This window comes from Trachemys scripta, chromosome 19 (assembly GCF_013100865.1).
Source record: "Trachemys scripta elegans isolate TJP31775 chromosome 19, CAS_Tse_1.0, whole genome shotgun sequence".
NCBI lineage: Eukaryota > Metazoa > Chordata > Testudines > Emydidae > Trachemys > Trachemys scripta.
This window is the reverse complement of record NC_048316.1, coordinates 11384424-11404403: the sequence shown is the minus strand read 5'-3', so window position 1 is coordinate 11404403 and position 19980 is coordinate 11384424. Positions and strand designations below refer to the sequence as shown.

The 19980-nt window shown below is 51.9% G+C and overlaps 1 protein-coding gene across 6 annotated transcripts in view; it reads left to right on the top strand.

The window, feature by feature from the left end:
• Positions 1 to 19980, top strand: part of CASZ1 (castor zinc finger 1) — a 263137-nt gene that overhangs the window by 129208 nt on the left and 113949 nt on the right. For 3 of the 6 annotated variants that reach the window (XM_034753249.1, XM_034753252.1, XM_034753246.1), the window contains exon 1: positions 9848 to 10010. The exons of the other annotated variants lie outside the window; for them this stretch is intronic. In XM_034753249.1, the coding sequence (XP_034609140.1) occupies positions 9962 to 10010 (49 nt within the window). In that variant the 5' untranslated portion in view covers positions 9848 to 9961. Of the gene's footprint in view, positions 1 to 9847; positions 10011 to 19980 lie in introns of those variants that run through there. 6 annotated transcript variants of the gene reach the window in all.

The window sequence follows — 19980 nt, the reverse complement described above, 5'->3', positions numbered from 1 at the left end:
CATGCATTAGACACACAGAGACAAGTTGAGCCCAACTCCTCGCTGGTGTAACTGCACTGGAGTGAGACAGTGGCGTTGGATTTGCCCCAGCGTATCCTGACCATCTTTGCAGCTTCCTGTTGCGAATGGGAGCAGAGACACGGGAAACCTATTACTCTTCCAGCCGAGGGAAGCCAACGGCTGGGGATACCGGGAGCTCCGCCGAGAGGAAACCCCCCTTCAGCCTTTCACCTGAAGCTGGTAATCTCCCTGTACTGAGTCCCTGGAACAGGGGAATTGTGTTTGAAGCACAGCCAGTGGTGATTTAGTGGCAGACATTTGCAGAAGAGACTTTGATTAATTCGTAGTAAAATAAAGCAGCGCTCAGGTGCCAATGCCACATTCCAGGGCGAGCCGGCAACCTAGGTGCGCGCTGGGCCCGGCGCCAGCTGCCTGAGCAATCCCCGCGGAGGCGGCAGCGCCAGCCAACCAGCAATCTCTCCCTGCTTGGGCTTCTTAATTATTGATTTATTTTTTTCCCTTCCCTGGCAAAAAATATGGTATTTGGTAACAAGCTCCCATTGCAAAATGCTGATGATTTGGAGAATGTGTCACTGAGGCTGCAGGGTGATAAAGAGGAGCGGGAGCCCAACCAACAATCTGGCTCAGCCAGTTTGCCTATTTATTAAAGAAAAAGCCCAGATCATTAGCTTTTTTGTTGTTCGGTTTGTGGGCAATTCCTCTCGTGGCAACTCTCGGGCGCCCAGCAAATTAAACTTGGTATCGGCCTGGACAGGTGGCAGAGGGACCAGCAGCAGCTTTGTCACCTAGTTAGTGCCGCAAAACTAGCAAGAAAGCGGGATTCATTTTTGCTAGCGCGCAGGTAACGCTTTACGTGACCAGGCGGAATTGTTCTCCAGCATAGACGGCAGCTGTTAACCAGGGGTCCCTTCACATGAGTTAGCAGTATCCAGGTTATGCTGTTGTCAATGCAGAGGAGCGCTCTTGAAGCCAGTGATGCGCTCTTGAAGCCAGGACCCGGACTGGGGGCGCGGGGGGCAGCATCGTTGGTGGTAGCAGTTGGGGTTCCCTGGGCTCCGTTTCATGTGGGGCTGGGGTGTAGCAGCCTGTTTGATTGTGTGTTTTGTGGATTTTGTCAGGGAAAAGGTCAGGAGCGTCAGTTACCAGCAGCCAGAAAATCTCCAGAACTGCTCTATGGAGTGGCAGCAGGGGTCAGTTATAGAGCTGGGGAGTACAGCAGCTCTCCTCTGCCCATCGCTTGAAGGCATGCTAAGTACCCCTTAGATACCATCCTCTGTATGGCGTTGGCCTCCAGGGCTGTTGGATGGGGGACTTAGGAGAGACGCAGATCTGCACTAAGTGGCCCTTGTGCCAGCAAAACTCCCACTGACTCCCATGGGCCCTGAGTGGTCATTCCCCTAGCCACCAGCAGAGCGCTGGCTGGTTACCGAATGCTGAATGAGCAAGGTGGGAGTGGATGATTTTGATGACCAAGCTCAGCTTCCATGGGGAGTTATCTCGAGTCCGGGAGCTCGACCTGGAGAAAGGATCGAGAGTTGCGCTGGAGCTTTCTGACCTAGTTTTTTTAACAGCGAGTTGGTTTAGGAAGGGATTGGGTTCTATATTTTAATGACCACTGGCATCCCAGCCCCTTCCCTTGGAGACAGCCACCCTCCTCCTCCTCTCCTTCCTCCCCGAGACCCGGTCCATGCCCTCTCCACCATCATCCCATTGATAAAGGTTCCCATGCCCCTCCTCACGTGGGCCCTGATGGGAGGGGCAGGGTATTTTTCAAGGTTTCTGCTGGGTTTTTTTCCCTCTGAAATATAAGGATGTGCAATTTTTTTAGTTTCAATTTAGCATTGGAGAATTTTATAATTTAGTAATTAAAATCTCTGATAGGCTTTAGAAATTGCAGCTAATTGAATTTAATGGGAAGATGATTTTCAATTTTATTTGATTACCCAGACCCCTGGCATTGGTATTTATGGGAAAAAAATGGGAAATGTGCTGTGTGGGCTAAGATGGCATAATTGAATTAAGGCTAATCGGATTTCTTTGTCATGAATTTCACTATAATTTTCCTATAATTTTCCATTAGATATCTAGTTTACAAATATTCACAAAGAAATGAAGCTCTTTCGGAATGGAGATTGCTGGCTAACAGGATTACAGGGACGATAGCTCGGCACTGCCAACCCGGGCTCCTTCAGTAATGCAATCGCTGTGTCTGCCTCACACTTTCCGCCTGCCACCGCCTCCCCCTGCCCCCTCCTGGCACATTGTCAGAGCCTCCTGCACGGCCATGCTTCCTTCAGGGTCTTTATTAGCTCTGCATGTCGTTGTGTCCGGCACACACATGCACAGTGTCAGCACTCTCACACACGCAAACTCAGTGTCGGCACATACGATGACAGCATATGCACACGCAATGTCTGCACAGGCACATGCACACACAGTGTCAAATCACATACACGTGTAATGTCAGCATGCACACACAGTGTCAGAACACACACATGCACCTGTAATGTCAGCACGCACACACATCCACCCACAATGTCAGCATGTGCCCATGCATAGTATCGGCACATAAACACTGTCAGTACCCACGCACGCTTGTGCACACGTAGTGTCAACACATACAGACACTCTCACATGCAGTATCACAAGGAGATTCTTCCCCATCGCTTCCTGTTTGCCTGATGGGGAATCTCCCCCCATTCAATCCCTGCTGCACGCTGCATCGTGGAGCATTCTTGGCCTTCGTTCTCCACCAGACGCTTTCCCAGGGCTCTGTTCTCCGCCCTTTCCCCCATTCCCTGTCTCCTTTGTCACTTGCCTTCACTCTCCCCCTATTGCCAGGCTAACCATACCGAGTCCCGGGCCAACCTCCCAGTGCCAGCCCTGCCTGCTTCCTCATGGGACGGTCAGCGCTCTCCATCCGCACTCCATTAGGCTCCCCGCACAAAAGCCGGTGCAGGGACAGCCTTCAAGTGGCCATGGCTTTTGTCCCACGGGAACCGGCTGCTCTCAACTGCATAGCAGCCCCCAGTGGTACCCTGCATGCCTCTGAGCAACAGCTGTCACTGAGAGTTTGTGCTGTCCCGTCCCACCTCCTGTTCCCAGCCCCCTCAGGTACCTCTCCTGCTCTATGGAGTTTCAGAGCAAGGCTCTGGCTTGCTGCGTCCTCACCAAGAGAACCCATCAACTGCAGAGGGAGCTGGGAACTTCCCAGCCTGCTTCTAGTTTCCCTCCTTTCTGCCCTGTCTCCTCTCCAATCCAAACAGCTCAACTTCAGAGACTATAGTAACTGAAATGCACCCTCCACCCTGTCCATGGAAGAATCCATGTGCAGTTGCTTCTGCTCTTCCCGTCACCACCCCCTCCATCCCATCCACCTTCCTCTTCCCCGCTTCCCCCTCAGTCAGATCAGCTCTGGGCATTGGCACAAGTTCACTTTCCATCGGGGTATGGGGACTCTATCCTAAAAGCCAAGCCCATGTCTGTCTCTCTATCATCTCCACCTCTCTTACCTGCCAGGGGGACCACGCCACCTGCACCATGCACCTGCTGAAGCCCCATCCCGCCCTGAGCTCACGCATAGAGTCATTGCCCTGGGTTGGGCAGTGAAAGGGGGCAGTGCCACCATGTGCTCGTCTATGCTCTAAGCCAAACTCTGCTGCCTTGGCTTATGGGCAAGCCTTTGGGACCTGCCCATTCACACACTTCTGTGGGAGTGGGGCACAGGAATATACCTTCTCCTTGGCACATGGGCTGCAACCTGGACTTAGAAGGGTTTTGCTGCTGATACCCACTTCACTATCACAGCCATAATCTTACTGCCCGGGCAAGACCCAGAGGCGGTGTCTTGGTATGTGCAGTATGGCGGTGTTTGCACCACTACGTGCTTACGTGTGAGTACATGAACGTGTACATGTATGTGTGCGTGCTTTTTTGTGTCTGTGCTTGGACACGTGCCTTTACACATGTGTCTTGTGCGTGTATTTGCACACGAGTGTGCGTGTGTGCCGGAGGGAGACAGATTGGAGCAGGGCCTGTCTTTTTGTTCAGTGTCAGTACAACACCTAGCACAATGGGTCCTGGTCCGGGACTGGGTCTCTCAGGCGCTGCAGTAAAACAAATAATAAATAATAACGTTAATTAATACTAATGGGTCTGTCAGTGCCTTTCAGAGGGTTCTCTCTAGAGATGGAGTCTTGGGTAGTTTCAGGGCAGGGAGCTCTGGGCTAGACCAGGGTGGCATTTGCTGGTTTCATGGGCAGTGTTCTTACACCTCAGGGCCATGCACATTCACTCCTGGACTCAGTTCCATAGTAAAACTACCCCCCCTTTCCCTTCACCCCAAATCTCCAGCTCCCCCCCGGGCTGCCCTTTAAATCTTCATTGTAGCTCTTTGTGAGTTACTTTGAACACCTTCTCCCAAGCACCCTCTGGGCCCCTGTGCAGCATGTGGCCTTACTCAGTGTGCATTCACTGCTCTGTGGCCTGCTTCTGGTACAGTAAGTCCCCGGAGGAAGTGGTCAGGTGGCAAGCAGCACTCGGCTGGGACACCTGCTGGAAGAGCTGGGATCGCTGGCAGAGCATGAAGGAAGGGGGCGGGGGGAGGGAGACTAGTGTCAAATGGCTTGAATAAAGCCCAAGAAATAGTAAGTAGCATGAGCTAGGCCCAGGTGCCAAGACCCGTTGGCCCTGCACAGCCCCACCCTTCACACTGATACTCGGTGGCGTCTCTCTGGCAGTGCTTGCCGGGCTTGTCATGCCAATAAAGTGATTGAAACTGAATTGAGAAGGAAGGAGCGAAAGAGCAGGAAAGGGGAAGAAAGCACGGATTGTCTGCTCCCGCCGCCCAGGCCCCGAGGCCTCTGGGCGCCTCCCTTGATGAAACAGAAATCAAACAAAATTACAGAAATAGGGCAAGAGCGTTTGCCTAATAAACTCCCTGAGCGAGAGGGAGTGGAGGAGCCTGGAGATGCCAGATCCCCAGCCCAAGAGCCAGAGCCCAGGTGGGTCTAGAGCAGAAGGTGCTTGGGTGAGCCCCAGCGGAGGAGAGAGAGAGAGAGGGAAAGGAAATGGAAAGTGAGAGAAATAGAAAATGAAGGGGGAGGAGATGGGCAGAGGGTGATGTCCCACGTAACATTGTCCCTCCAAAATGTGGCATATCCCTTGATCAACCCTGGTCCAGCCTTCTTGGGTAAAGCATTAAACTGTAATAATAATAATTAATCATCCCTCGCCCTCTCATCACAGCTTTCATCTGAGGATCTCCGAGCACCTGCAAACATTAATTAATTAAAGTTCTTAATGCCCCTTGGAGGCAGAGGAGGGACACGCAGAGATTGCTTCGCTTGCCTCTGAAGTGCAGCCACCTCTGGGGTGGAACGTGGCAGCTGCTAGACATTGCAGGCTGATACTGCAATACAGTTCAGGACAGGATGAAGGGCACTGCCCTCTCTCCAGGCATCTCGGGGGTCAGCATGTCCAGGAGCTAGAGTGTGGTCTGAGCCAGCTCTGCCTTTGGGAGGGTCAGACCCAGTGGTGGGGAGGGGGGCAAAGCTGCAGTTTAAATGGTTTCACAAGGGATCCCAGCAGAGCAGGAAGCCAAGCGGCCCCAGTGGGAGGGAAGAGCAGCCTTTTCTTGGGTAAGAGGCAGGGAGGGAGGATGGGGAAATAAAGCCTGATCCTGTGACTGGAGATCACTGAGATAGGAAATCAGCCTCCCAGTTGCGTCAGCTCCAGGGCGTGGACTTCACCTGAAACGCTCCTCAGCAGGTGGCTTCTGGAGGAGGAGCAGGAGCGATGGTGAGAAGTCTGCACCAGAGTCTGCAGCGGGAGTCCTGGGGGGGGGGGGGGGGGAGAGAGAGAATGTGTGTGTGTGATGGCATGTGCATGTGTGTGCATTTGAGTGTATGAGCATGTTGTTTTATTGTAGGAGTGTGCCTGCATGTCATGTGCATCTGTGTATGCTATGAGTGTATGTATTAATGTGTGACTCTTCATTTTTGTGTGTGCAGGAGCACAGGTGTATTCAGGAGGCATGTGTGTGTCATTGTAACAGTGTGTGTACGCCTACTTTTTGACCCGTGCGTGTTATTGTGTGTGTTCTCCCTTCAGCCTGGGGTCTGGAATACAGAGCCCAGGCTCTCCGTGAATGACGGTGATGGGTAAAAGAGCTCCTACCATTTAATTATTGTATGTTTGTAGGAAATATTAGAGTGGAGAAATCTGCATTCATACAGGATGTTTCTCATGGTCTGGAACATAAGGGAGACTCAGGAATTTTAGGCCCTGAAAGGAGGTGCCAGACCAAAATCAAGTTGTACAAACCCTGTGATTAATAGAAATACAGGAGCAAAATATTCCCTTGCAGTGGCTTGGCATTACAATGTCCTGCTGGGGCCTGGGAACCAGGAAGGGGCACTGACTAGAAACTGGCTAGGCTAGTGTCACTCTCTGGTCTGCATGGAGTATGGTAGGCAGATCTAAAAGATGAGACCCAGCAATCGCGGTGGTAGGAATCACCCAGCAGTGGAGGCCAGGCGTGTTGGCCGACAGTCCCTTTAAAGTAGGAGTTTGATTTCTTCAGGCTGGAAATGAGCATCATGGCTTAATGGTTTTTGGGGTCTTTAAATAAATGAGTGAAGCAGAAAGCCGTCAAGATATAATAATCTGGTCCCTCTGGCTTCTGCTGGTGTAAAACCTAGGTGAAGGGCTCCACTCCAGCTGGGTGCATGGCCCTGCTCCACCAGGGGGCCCACAGGCCCGAAAGTTGGCTAGGCCATGGCAGGAGGGGTATGGCCTGGGGGTCCTCCGATTGGGGGCACTGCTTTTCTTCCCCAGGTGTGAACGCCCCTGAGCTGCAGCTTCCCTGCTGATTTGAGGGCTGCTCCAATCTTGGGCAGGGCAGACAGTGCCCTCGGTCTTAGGGCATCCAGTCCACATCCCCTCCCTGTTTGGCCACTCCCACTTCCTGGCTTGTGAATGGAGCCCATGGTGGACTCCCTCCTTCTGGACTTGAGCCTAGTGTCTGGTTTTGTGCCAGCGGAAGCCAGGGTGGCTAGAGCCCAGCAAGACAATTCAAACTCTCTTTGGGTCACAATGATGCCCCCCGCCTCCTGGTGTTGTCCTAAGGGGTTTTATACATGCAGATTTAGGGCCTGCCTTGATGGCACCCATGGGGTCCCTGAGCTAAGGAACAGCTCCAGCCTTGTGGGTAGTAGCTTGGAAATTCATTGGCTATTCCTAAGCACTGCCTGAGCGTCCTGCTCCTCCAGAATCCACATGGCCCAAGACAGAACGTTTAAAAAAAAAAAAAGAAGAGCTCACAACCCGTTCGAAATACCTATTTAATCAGGTAAATAATCTGTTCGTTTGTTTTAAAGAAAGAGACGTATGTGTGTGTTTACCCAACACGCCTCTGAGAACCTCCCTAACATTCTTTTCTACTTAAAAATAAAAGCAACAAAAAATGAGGAAATTCAGGGCACAAAAACCATAACCCTGTTGGGGCCAAACACATCCCTGGTGTAATGGCACTGACTTCCTGAGGCCTGCACTAGCAGTGGGATTGGCCCAGTGTGTTTAAATAATGTTAAAGCTTGTGACATAAACCAGTAAAACACTCAACCATTCAGAGTGAACACTACTGCTCTGGCCTGAGTTTGTTTTGTACTGTGCACACACACCCATGTTACACTTGTGTACACACACACACTCACGTTATGCTGTGTGCACACACCCCTTATTACACTTGTGTACACACACACATTTTACACTTGTGTTCACACCCATCCCACATTACATTCATGTACACCCCCCATATTACACTTGTGTACACACCACCCTCCTACATTACGCTCATCTACGCCCACCCCATATTACACTCATACACACACATACACTAGTACACACTCTCTGCCTTACCCAATACGCAGTCATTCTCTCCCACACAACATTGTCTACTACACACTTACAGACAGGGTGACCAGACAGCAAGTGAAAAATCGGGATGGGGTGGGGGGTAATAGGAGCCTATATAAAAAAAAGACCCAAAAATCGGGACTGCCCCTATAAAATCGGTCACCTGGTCACGCTACTTAGAGACTTCTCCGCACACAGCACACACTGTAACACACTCATTTGCACTCTCTCACACACATGCACTGATTCATTCCCACATGCAATCATTCTCTCTCTCACACTAGCACACACTCACAGACACTCTGCCTTGCACACAGCAAACCCCCTCGGACTCCTTCACTCCAGCCGTTCTCTCTCTAACGCTGCAGGCATTCCTGTGACCAAATCAGTCTGGGAGAGCTGCTTGGTTCCATTGGCTCTTTATTCAATTCAAGCTTCTCCAGGATAATATTGCCGCCCTGTTGGTGCAAAGACTTGGAACCTTTCTAGGTGACTCCTTAGAAAAGGGGATGTGGCAGCTCACCTGGGATTATTTTTATTATTTGTATTGCCCTAGCATCTAGGAGCTCCAGTCAGAGCCCAGGACCCCATTGTCCTCAATCTGGAGTCAGCAGGCCAGATCCTGATCTCAGCTGTGCCAGTGTAACACCATCCCATGGGGTTACTCCAGATTGACACCCATGTAACTGAGCTCAGATTGTGGCCCAGTAGGTCCCAACTCTAGGGTGTGAGGGAACTGTGTGCAGCCTTGAGGGGGCCAGCGCCGTGGAAGCATCGATCCACTGACGCCTGCCATCTGTGTGAAGCAAGCCAGAGCACAACACAAATGCAAAGGCACATTTCTGCATAATTTTTTCCTTCCCACTGGTGGGTTTTGTTCTCATTCAGAGAAACAATAAGTAACAATAAAAGCTGGCACTCCCTCCCCCCTATCCTAGGGAAGGAGGGGAGAAAAATACCCAAGTCCTTTCCAAAGCAAAAGCCCCCCCAAAAGTGATTGCATCTTACGTTTTCCTCTGCCGAGCGATCCCTAAATTAAATACTAAATGACCATTAGTTCATGTTTGCTCAGCGCTTTGAAGGGCCTAGGCTGTACTCTCCTCTCATCTGTACCCTGGGCTTACTTCAGACTAGGGGACAGATTCTGATCTCCTTTACACTGACATGTATCTGGAGTAATCTTAAAGCATTGCCTCCAGCTGCACCAGGTCTGATTTTGACCCTTTGGAGCGGATGTAATCCAGTACAGAATTTGACCTAGGTCAGATCCTGATCTCAGTTACCCCAGTGTAAATCCAGAGTTAACTCCAGTGAAGTCAGTCACTATTGCTAGTATCAACCAACTTTTATTTAACATAATCTTCCCTACAGGGTGCACCCCTCTGGCACAGCACTTTGCCCAGTTAAATCAGTCCAGGGAGTGGGGAAGAGAGACATTGAGCCTTAAATCTTTATCCCTCAAGTCCTTGCCACTGAGCTCCCTGGCTGCTGGGGTTAGTTTCCCGCAGGGGCTCGCGTTCACCGGCCTCGTGTGTCCTTTTCTTTTCTTTTTTCTTTTTTCTTGGGGCCCTGAGTCCCGCCTCTCCGCCCAGGGAGCCAAAGGTTTGGGAAAGCAGCGAGCCAATAAGGCCGGCCCCTAGCAAGCAGCCCTGATAGGGTAACGCTGCTTGGCTGGGCTTTTTTTCAGAACTGCTCAGCTCGCTGGCTGGGAGCTGGTTCCCTCAGCATCTTCCCTGGGAGGCAGCGAGCAGAGGCAGGGGAAGGCACCCTGATCTTTCACCTGCCCTCTAGCCAGTAGGGAAGGCCAGGCAGGGGGGTGTGGCCAAGCTCTGTCCTGCCAATCACCTTCACTTTTGACAGCCAGCCTTCTCCCCCCCCCCCCCCCCCCCCCCCCCCCCCCCACCAGTGAACTCTGCTGCCAAAGTGTTCTCGGGGAGGACCGTCAAAAGCAATGACATCAGTATTTTAAACCAACTTGTTATTCGGGGAGCAATCAGTTGCAATTAGGTATTAATTAAGTATTATGAAAGTTGATTATTTGAATGAATTCGGCTTTCGTCTCTCCGACTATGGTAAGTACAGCACAATTGTTCTTTTCCTGTCCCTTGTTCTTTCAGTTTGCACACACACAAAAAGCCCCTTCTGTGCGTGTCTTTTCTTTTCCCTCCCCTTTCCCTTTCATTCTTTCATTTGTTCTTTCTCTCCCGGTGCTGCTCTCTTTTTTATTTTTCTTTTCTTTTCCTCCCTCTGCCCGTGTCTCTTCTCTCGCTCTCTTTCCTGCAGGCGCGACCGATGGGGCTGGTTCGTCTATAAATAGTTTCTCTTTTAGTTTAATAAACTACCCAGCACAGCTGATCAGCTTTGGGTGGCCTTAGAGAGGGAGGGGGAGAGAGAGAGAGATTTTAATTTCTGTCTGTCTTTTTTTCCTGTTTGGTGGGGAGCAGAAGAAACTTTTTTTATGTTTCCAAAGCTGACACTGGGAAAGTGGAAGGTGCCAGGGGTGTGTGTGTATGGAGGGGTGACATGTCACTCTGATGGGGGAGGGGTATTGTTTTGGGGGGCTGGGGGTGTTCCCCCCGCTGGAGCTTTAGATATTCTGTGGAAGCTTGTGAGAGTTTTGGGAGAGCAGCTCAGAATCAGGGTGCCTGACCCCCAGGTACCGCTCAAGGTGGGGACTCTCAGACTTTCACTTTTCTTTCAGTTGTTTTACGGAAGTTCCTTTCCCCCCCCCAACCCAGCCTCTCTCTCTCTAACCAGATGAAGTAAGGAGGTGGGGGGAACTGGCTTCAAGAGGATCTCTCCCTCCCGGTAGATTTCAGATCCTGATCTGTTTGGGAGGCTGTCACTGAGAGAGTCCCCGGGGTGAGAGAGGGGAGGAGGGACAGATAAATAGAGAGAGAATGATGCAGAGAGGGGGAAGTTTGTGGGGATTTTGAAATGATTCTGCATTTATATATATTTAAGTCATGTGGGTTGTTTTTTCTTTAATTTTGTTACCCCCTTCTAAGCTCTGGCGTCTTGTTGGTAAAGGTTGCTTGTCAGGTTCCTGTGCTGTCTAAATGAAAAGGAATTTAATTTATTTGGGACAAGGTAGTGTCAGATGAAGAGGATGCTTATTACATTTAATGAGTTTTTTTTTTCCACCTGGGCACATCTGGGATGGGTTTGTTTTTGTCCTTTCCATGCGAGGTGTGTAGGCTCTGGGAGGAGGGATGGCAGGCCCCCTCCTTGCTGGTTTTGGTTTCAGATTACAGGGCCCAGTATCAGGACTGGATGCAGTTTTGATAGTAGATTTTGTGGACCAGTCTCTGGTTTTTAGTTCTGGTGTCGGTCCGGCAGGGTGTGAGGAGCTCTCTCGGCCTATTGTCAGGCTGGGGCACGGGTTGGGATTGAGAGACACTATCTGGGTGGGGTGAGGTTTAGGGTTGTGATTTCACGGCCCAGTATCAGGCTGGGATGTGATTTCAGCATGGGAGTTGGTGGCAGGCTGGGTGCATGGTGTTGTCAGGCCTGGGGTAGGCTTTGGGCTTGGATTTCACAGCCTTGTTGGGAGTTCAGTGCAGGCAAGTTTGGAGTTTGTCAGGAATCCCTCAGGCCCCATTTCCTACTATATGAGGTTCCAACACCTTGTCTTTTTTGACCCAGTCCTACTGGGAAAGTGAAACACCATCCTTCTCAGTGATTTAACTCCACTCTCCCCTTGTTAAAAACTAAATGACAGCAGTGGGCCAAACCAGCTTGCACTGGCGATCCTGTCACTATTTGGATCATTATTGTAGTATATTTTTACAAGGGATAAGACAGTAATAAACTGGTTGATGATTGACTGGCCTGAACTTTGAACTCTGCTATTTTGCTTTAAAAGAATAAAGTTTTTTTTTTTTTTAATGATACCAGGAATCAAAAAGAGCAGGAAGGACTCGCACACCTTGGTTTGAGATCTCGGTTGGCCCAGACCTGGGCGTGTGCTGTTGCCTCTCTTTAGTAGACCAAGGAGCTGGGAGGCTGAGTGGGCAGGGGCAGTTTTAAGGATGTGGTGAATTTAAGAAGGGTGGATAATTTTAAAGAGAAATAAACAATGATTTCCGCCTCCCGCCCCAAATTCAGGAACTGTGGCAGCTCCTAGATTGGGGATTGAATTGTAGCTGTGCCAGGTGTTTTCAACCATGGTTGGCCTGGTTTCAGGAACTCTCTCCATTTAAACTCCCCTTTCTGGAGAGATAATGCCTCCTGCTGGCTGGAGCTATACCCTGTCAGCCAATCAGTGTCAAACGCTCCCTCACATGCAGAGTTAACCAGCTTCACCAGTAACCAGCGCTGGGCCTCCTGCTCCCTGTCCCGTCCTCATAGCTATGGAAACTTCCCTCTGGCCTGCACTGTTGAGATGCAGGAGATGGGACAATGTAGCCCCTCCTCTGTCACGCAAGTGTAACGCATGCATGGGCTTCACCGCCGTGCTTGCAGGTAACACAGACCTTCCACACTCTGGTACGGGAGCCCAGGGTGCTGATAAGCTATGGAAATCAGGATCTGGGAGATCTGTTTAGGTCAGCATTACAATCTGCATGTGGGTGAACTCATCCACTGTGATCATGGGGCAAAGACCTGCCCCATGATCACCGTCTCTAACCATTATCTTCTTGAGAGCCGGGTTACCTCCCTCATTCATTGTGGCTTGAATTCTCTCCAGTCCCTTAGGCCTTGCATCCCCAGGGCAGTACCTGAATGGCCGCTCATGAGAGAGAGCGGGAAGTCAATGGGGACCCAATGTATAAAGTCTGGAGGCCTGGTCCTGCTAAGGGCTTTGTACACTGAGTTGATACATATATGGGACCTCTAGGATCAGAAACTTTCATAGAAGTTAAAGGTAGGAAAGATCTCCCAGGCCAACTGATCCACCTGGGGCCAGGGTAGGATTGTTCCCTACCTGGGATTGTCTAGGAATCTGCTTTTAAATATCTCAAGCAATTGGGCTCCCGTCACTTTCCCTGGGACTCTTTCATCATCTGATCAACCTCAGTCTGGGAACTGCACTCAGACTAGAGACAAGGAGCCTAGATACCGGGGGGTGGCAATTAATCCTGAGATTGTTGGATGCACCCAATTTTCCATTGGGGGATAATTTTGTACTTTCATTGTGTTAAAATGCTGTTTTCAAATAAACCTGGAAATATCCCCTGGGGTGGGGACACCACCCTTGTTGCTCCTAGAGAGGACAGCTACTGGATTTTAAACAACATTTAGAACAAAAAAAGTAGGGTGTGTATGTACATGCAATGCACTGTAGCCTTCCACTGTAAAAAAAAAAAAAAAAAAAAAAAGCTCCTACTTCACGGATAGAGAAAACTGTGGAAGTGGGTGTGATCAATACAGATACTCAAGCTGGGAGGGAGCAAGCATTTATTATGTAATTTTTGAACCTTTAGTCTCTCTTTCTATGGTTCCCTGAGCTGTTTGCCCTTCTCCCCTGTCTGCTGTCCTCCCATCTGGGGAAGGCCATACACATGGGGAACTTTTCTGCAGTTTGTTTTGGTTTTGACTGAATGGGTAGAATTCTACAGCAGGGCTCTCATGCTCTGGTGAGTTCTCAGCAGCCTCCCTAATAAACTCTCACAGATTTTTCCATAATAGCTGGGCTGCCCTTGTGTCTTGGGCCTACTTTTGACTCGCTTTCTACCATCAAAAAGTAAATCTGGGCTGTGGAATGGCTGCTTGTTGAGGTTTCATACTCAAAAGTTGACAGAAAGTGGCTGGGAAGTATCAAGCTGGTGCAGAGAACATGGCTTGGGACTTCGGAGAGAGGGGCAGCGTCTTTCCCCTCTTCTCTCCCACCTCCACCCCGTTGCTTCTTTTTGTCCATAGGGATATTTTGCCATCTATATTGTTTTAGGGTGGTGGGTTTCCAACCAGGAGTCAGTTCAGAGGAGTGCCATCATCGAAAAGGCCCCGCCTGCTGGTTGGCCAACCAGAAGATGGTTTGGGACAATCCATGTCCTGAGCTGCACTTTGCTAGCCAGAGAGGGGGCACAGGAGATTTTATTTGGGGAGGGAAGGGGCAGAACCCACACCCCAAAGTCCCACATGGTACTGTCCCCCTCGGTTTAACGCGGACTGGATCAATTTGGACGTCTTCAGCAATAAAAAATGCCAATGTCGTCCTAATTCACCAGGCCCCGAGATGACAGCAAATTTACATTTTTTAATTAAACTAGCAGCCAGTTTTTATGAGAGGGGGCTGGGTTATGCAAATCAAATGGTTGTGTACGAAAGATTAGGAGAGTTTGGGAATAAATTCCACAAATGCTAATAAAAAAAAAGAGAGAGAGAATGAGAGAGGGACATTGTTCCATTAGCCCCTTTTAGACTGATTTCCCTGGAGAGAAAGGGACGTGGGAGTGGGGGGGAGAAGGCTTTCAGAGACAGGTAAAATCCATTTTGAGGATTGAAAGCCCCCTTCGGACCAGGACCCCGCTGCTCCCTGTTTCTTCTCCCAGAGCAGAATGGTACATGGGGGTGGGGAGAGGCACCAGAGGCAGGAGAAGGAACTTATTAGCTTCGAATTCTGACCGTACAAGTTAGAAACACGAACTCGGAGCCATTGAGCTGCCAGAAACATCCGTCTTGGGTGACTGCGGCAGGCCAGATGCACGAGGGGGCACTCTGTGGGCGGAGGATGGGGTGGCACTGTATAGCGCGAGGCCCAGTCAGGTGAGGGAATGGACCCTGGATGGGCAAAGGGCGAGGCCTGATGGAAGGGGAGAATGAGACAATACTGGATGGGCCATATGAGGAAGTGGGGCCTGGACAAGCACAGGATCAAACTGAGTAGGGAAACTGGGGGCTAGATGGGTACAGGGCTGGGCTAAGGAACTATGCAGACAAACAGGAACATACACTTGCTCCACATTGGATGGGTACAGGGCTGGGCCAGCATGCTGCATGGGTACAGGGCTGGGTCAGACAGGTGCAGAGCTGGGCCGGCATGCTGGATGGGTGCAGGGCAGGGCGGGCATGCAGGATGGCTGCAGGGCTGGGCCGGCATGCTGGATGGGTGCAGGGCTGGGCCAGATGGGTGCAGATTTGGATTGTTTGGTACAGTGGGTGCTGGATGGATATGAACATATTGTTCCCTCCCACAAACTCCAAACCCTCTCTTCCTCCTTCCTTTGGGCTCATTGGTGCTGAGTCCATAAGTAAGACCCTCACAGCTCCACCTGTCTCTCCCGCATCCCACTGGACCAGCACTGCCCTTCCTCCTGTTTCTCAGGAGACTCCCTTTCCATCTGGACACACAGGTACTGGAAGTATCCCTGTCCCTCGGCCCATGGGGAGAGTAGCTGACAGTGGAGCAGCCGTGGGATCTGGTGGGGTTCTTCTTCTGCCAGATGCTTCCCTGACAGCCCCATTGAAATGTAAATGTGCAATTTTCCTGGTTACAACATGTCCCTCTTTAAAGTTCCTGAAGTCCTTTCCTAGGGACCATTGGGGTTTCCCGTCCTCATCTTCTGGCTGCGTTGGAGGTTCCCTGGTGATTTGGGGGCTGGGGTCCTGGCTCAGGTGCCAGGTACAGAGTAGAGCAACTATCAGTCACTGAATAACAAACATAAAATGTTCCTGAGGTGGGAAAGTGTTTGGAGCTTCCAGGCCTGGGGCAGTTTCAGGCTCAGAAGGAAAGCTGAGCAACACATACAGCCTGGTGAACGAGCAGGCGGGGTAGAGAGGATGAGAAGGGGATAGGGGAAAGGCATGGGAAGCACTAGGTGCAATTCGCCTGCTGGCCTAAGTGCCCACGGCACCGAGCGCTCATTGGCTCAGTGTGGAATTTGGATCCCCCATTCCCAGTTTGGGGTGTGAAATGATGATTCACTCATGCCCCCCTGTGAATTGTGGGAGGGGTTGTTTCAGCAAAGCTTCTTGTGAAACGAAGTGAAAAGTAAAGATCTGCACAGGTGTGTTTGGGGGCAAGTGGAACCCAGAGATGTGCACATACCCCCAGCTGTGCTGCACACATACACACCTGCTCTGGACACACCTACACGTTCTTGTATTCACACACACCCAGCTGTGCTGCACACGCACCTCTTCTGGACACAATCCTCCACACTCTTTTACACACACACCTACTCATGCTGTACACATACACACACATCTGCTCCGGACACATCCTACACACTCTGCACACAGCTGCGCTGCACACATACACACACACCCGTGCTCTGGACACGCTCCCTCTTGCACGCTATTGTACACTCACATGTGCTGTGCTGAGCCCTCTCTTCGTTGATTCTGGAGGGGTTGGTGTCTCAGTGTTTTAGTTCTGTGTGTGTGTGAATGGGGCTGGCATCAAAGCCCTGGACCCTGAAGGCATCTCTTTACCTATAGGACAGGCCCAGCATGGTTTGTTCCTCTGCACTTTGTCGTCTGGGCCAGTGCCTCAAGTCTGGCCTGATGGCTAAGAGGGGAATTCAGCCTTCTGGGCACATTTGCTCCTTGGCCTCTGCTGAGGTTGCTACCAAGGGAAGTGGTAGTTGTGCTGGTGGCTTTTGTCATGTAGGCTCTTGAGCTGCCCTGAGGCCAGAGACCTCTGAAGCTACCAAGGAGGGGTCTGTGTCGGAGCCCTAGCCCCGGTCTTCGTCAGGACCACAAGGGTCTGCCTGACGTGTGAGCGTCTGGAGCACCACCACGGATGTGAGCCCGGGCTGGGGGAGAGATCTTTAAATCACCCAGGCGCCTGGCTTGTTAAATACATCCCCACTGCAATTTACTTGTTCCAGTTAGCCCCGTTCTAAAGAAAGCAGGTAACCTTCCAGCCTAGGGAAGACTGGGGATCGTTCAGCACAGCTTGCCCTGGAGGAGATTCAGAGCTAAGGAGCCCTGCACCCCCTTCCACCTCATCTCTGCTGCCAGCCAGTCTCATCTGCTGAGCATCAAGCACACACCAGGGCGGAGTGTCAAACTGCATGGGACAGGAGGAGGATGCGGGCGGGGAGGCTGTGTGTGTGTGGTGGGGACCAATCTTGCTGACTACCAGAGCGGAGGCCAAGGGGCTGCTGGAATGAAGGGTCTCAGGAATGAAGTCTGAGTATAGCAGAGGGCCCTCCCCCCTGGGTTATTTTGCATCCCTTCTCTTGGCTGGGGGAGGCTGTGTAATTGCATTGGTAATTGCAGAGGAGACAACCATATGCGACCATGTAAACCGAGGAGAGAGAGAGGCCTAGTGGTTAAGATCTGGGGCTCAGGAGACCTGGGTTCTATTCCTGGCTTGGGCCCATCACTTCCCTTCTCTCTGTGCCTCAGCTTCCCTGTCGATAATATGGGGATAACAACATGCCACCTGTCCAGCCCAGAGCCAGGGGTAGACACTTCAGCGATGGGAATAAATGAATTAGGGCTATGGCCTATCCATGGGCAGAGTGCAGAGCTAGGGCCAGGAATGCTGCTTCCCCCAGGCAGAGCGGATCTTACTTCTGCCCCCCATCCCCACAATCCTCCTGCCTCCTTGGGTCCTCTCTGTGTCCTGTTCCTTAGCATTCATGGTTCCAGCAGAAAGGTCTTTAGAAGGCCTGTGAGATCCTGGGACGAAAGGGACAAAGTTCCCACGGGCTGTTCCTGTTGTGAATGATGTCACTGTACCTGTCAGTAAATGGAGGTGATTCCTGGGACAGCAGCCCCCTGGCCTGGGATTCTCTGGGGAACAGCTGCCGGTGGCTTAGGCAGGGCCGAGGGAAAACTGGGAAGGGGAATGTACTGCAGCTTCCCAACCTGGAAAACCATCAAAAGCCAGGCAGCGCCACTAGTCCCATCTGGTATTTCCAGAAAAACCTGGCGGGATCTGGCATCCTAGGGTGGAATTTATGATGGAAAAATAAAATAATAATAAAAAAGTCCTGATCCCTTTGAGGCCTGAGTCATAAGTGCATCTTCTCATTAAAGCAGCTCCACCTCTCTGCAAGGCGTTTGCCAGCGCAGTGCCTATGCACATCCACACGTTGGACTGACCCACCTGTGGGAACTCTCCTCTACCCCACCAGGAGTCCCTGAGCATCAGAGTGCCTCTCTCTTGCGGTCCTGTCAGTGCCCCTTTCTCTACTGAGAGCAGGCCTGGCTTCTCCAGATCCCATGCCACCACCCTCTCCCAGACCTCTCTTCCTTGGGCTGTGTGTCATTTTGTGGGCACATGCATGGTGGTTTGGACACCTGCTACCCCAGTTCTGCTGTGTAATTCTGTGGGCACATGCCCAGCTTTTCTAGGACCCCCCCAGGTCTGCTGTGTAATTCCTTGAGCACATGCCTGGTTCCCCCATCTCCTCAGGGTTGCCAACTTTATAATCCCACAAAACCAAACACCCGAGGCCCTGCCCCCCACTCACTACCTTCCCCCTCCGTCGGTGGCTTGCTGACCCCCACCCTCACTCACTTTCACTGGGCTGGGGCAGGGGGTTGGGTTGTGGGAGGGGGTGAGGGCTCCGGGGTGGGGCTAGAAATGAGGGGTTCAGGGTGTTGAAGGGGGCTTTGGTCTGGGGCAGGAGGTTGGGATGCGGGAGGGGGTGATGGCTCCGGCAGGGGGTGTGAGCTCTGGCGTGGGTCTGGGGATGAGGGGTTCACGATGTGGGAAGGGGCTGCAGGCTGAGGCAGGGGTTGGAGTGCAGGGGGGCTCCAGGCTGGGGGGTGGGGCAGAGGGGGCTCTGGGCTGGGGCAGGGGGTTGGGGTGCAGGCTCTGGGCTGGGGCTGTGGATGAGGAATTTGGGGTGCAGGAGGGGACTCAGGGCTTGGGGGGTTCAGGGATGGGGCAGGAGGTTGAGGCACGGTGTTGGGGTGCAGGATTACCTGCAGCGGCTTCCGGTGAGTGGGGGGGCTAAGGCAGGTTTCCTACCTGTCCTGGCACCGCAGACCACGCTACACCCTGGAAGTGGCTGGCAGATTCGGCTCCCAGGCGGAGGCGCTGCAGGCGGCTCTGCACCACTCTGCTCTCATCCACAGGCATTGCCCCCCTCTCGCCCCCATTGGCCGCAGTTCCCGGCCAATGGGAGTGCGGAGCCAGTGCTTGGGGTGGGGGCAGCGCATGGAGCCCCACCGCCTAGGAGCCAGACCTGCTGGCTGCTTCCTGGGCACAGCGCGGTGCCACACCAGGTAGGGACTAACCTGCCTTAGCTCCACAGCACCGCCACCTGGACTTTTAATGGCCCGGTCGGCAGTGCTGACTGGAGCCACCAGGGTCCCTTTTCGACTGGCAGTTCTGGTCGAAAACCAGACACCTGGTCATCCTACTCCTCCTTCCTGCTGGATGATTTGGTGGGGGAGCAGGGCGTCTTGTAGTTGTTTGAATCTCCCCTTCCCATGCTTGTTTCAAAGTGGCACCCTGCACAGCAGGCAGAGGAGGAAGGAAGCCACTCCTGGAGTAATTACTGTGTCTGTGTGTCCTGAAGGTGAGAGCAGCTGTTAATGGGGAGAAACCAGGGTGGAAGGGAGTTGGGGGGCGTGGAGAGGGGCTGGTTTGTTCTTTCAGTTGAATATTTTTTAATGGAAACACAGTTGGGCTGGATCCTTTCCGATCCCTTTGCGGAACTCAGCAAGCTGCCGGGGAGTTCCCAGGGCTCAGGGGTCCAGGCCCCTCCAAACAGGGGTAACACTGCTTTGCTCTTGCTTGCTGGCTGCCACTCTGTACCTCTCCTTCCTGCCTTCTCATTCTTTCCCGCCCTTCTCACTTGCCTCTGTTCTTCTCACCCTTTTCCTTTCCCTTTCTCTCTTTTTCACTCGCTTTCCCGTTCACCCTCACTATTTCAGTCAGTCTTTTTTCCACACTCTTCCTTGTTCTTCCTGTCATTCTCTCTCTCTCCTTTCCCTTTGTTCTGATTCTTTCACTCTCATTCCCTTTCACTCTTCCCCTCCACTTCTCTCTTTCGCTTCTCCACCCCTTACTTTGGCTGAGTTCAGATGAGCAAACGCCTCCCAGTTAGAGTTCTGTGACTTTCCCCCCTAACTACTGAAGTATCACTCAAATTGATACAAAGAGGCGGGCCCGTCAAACTTTTCCTTTCTGTA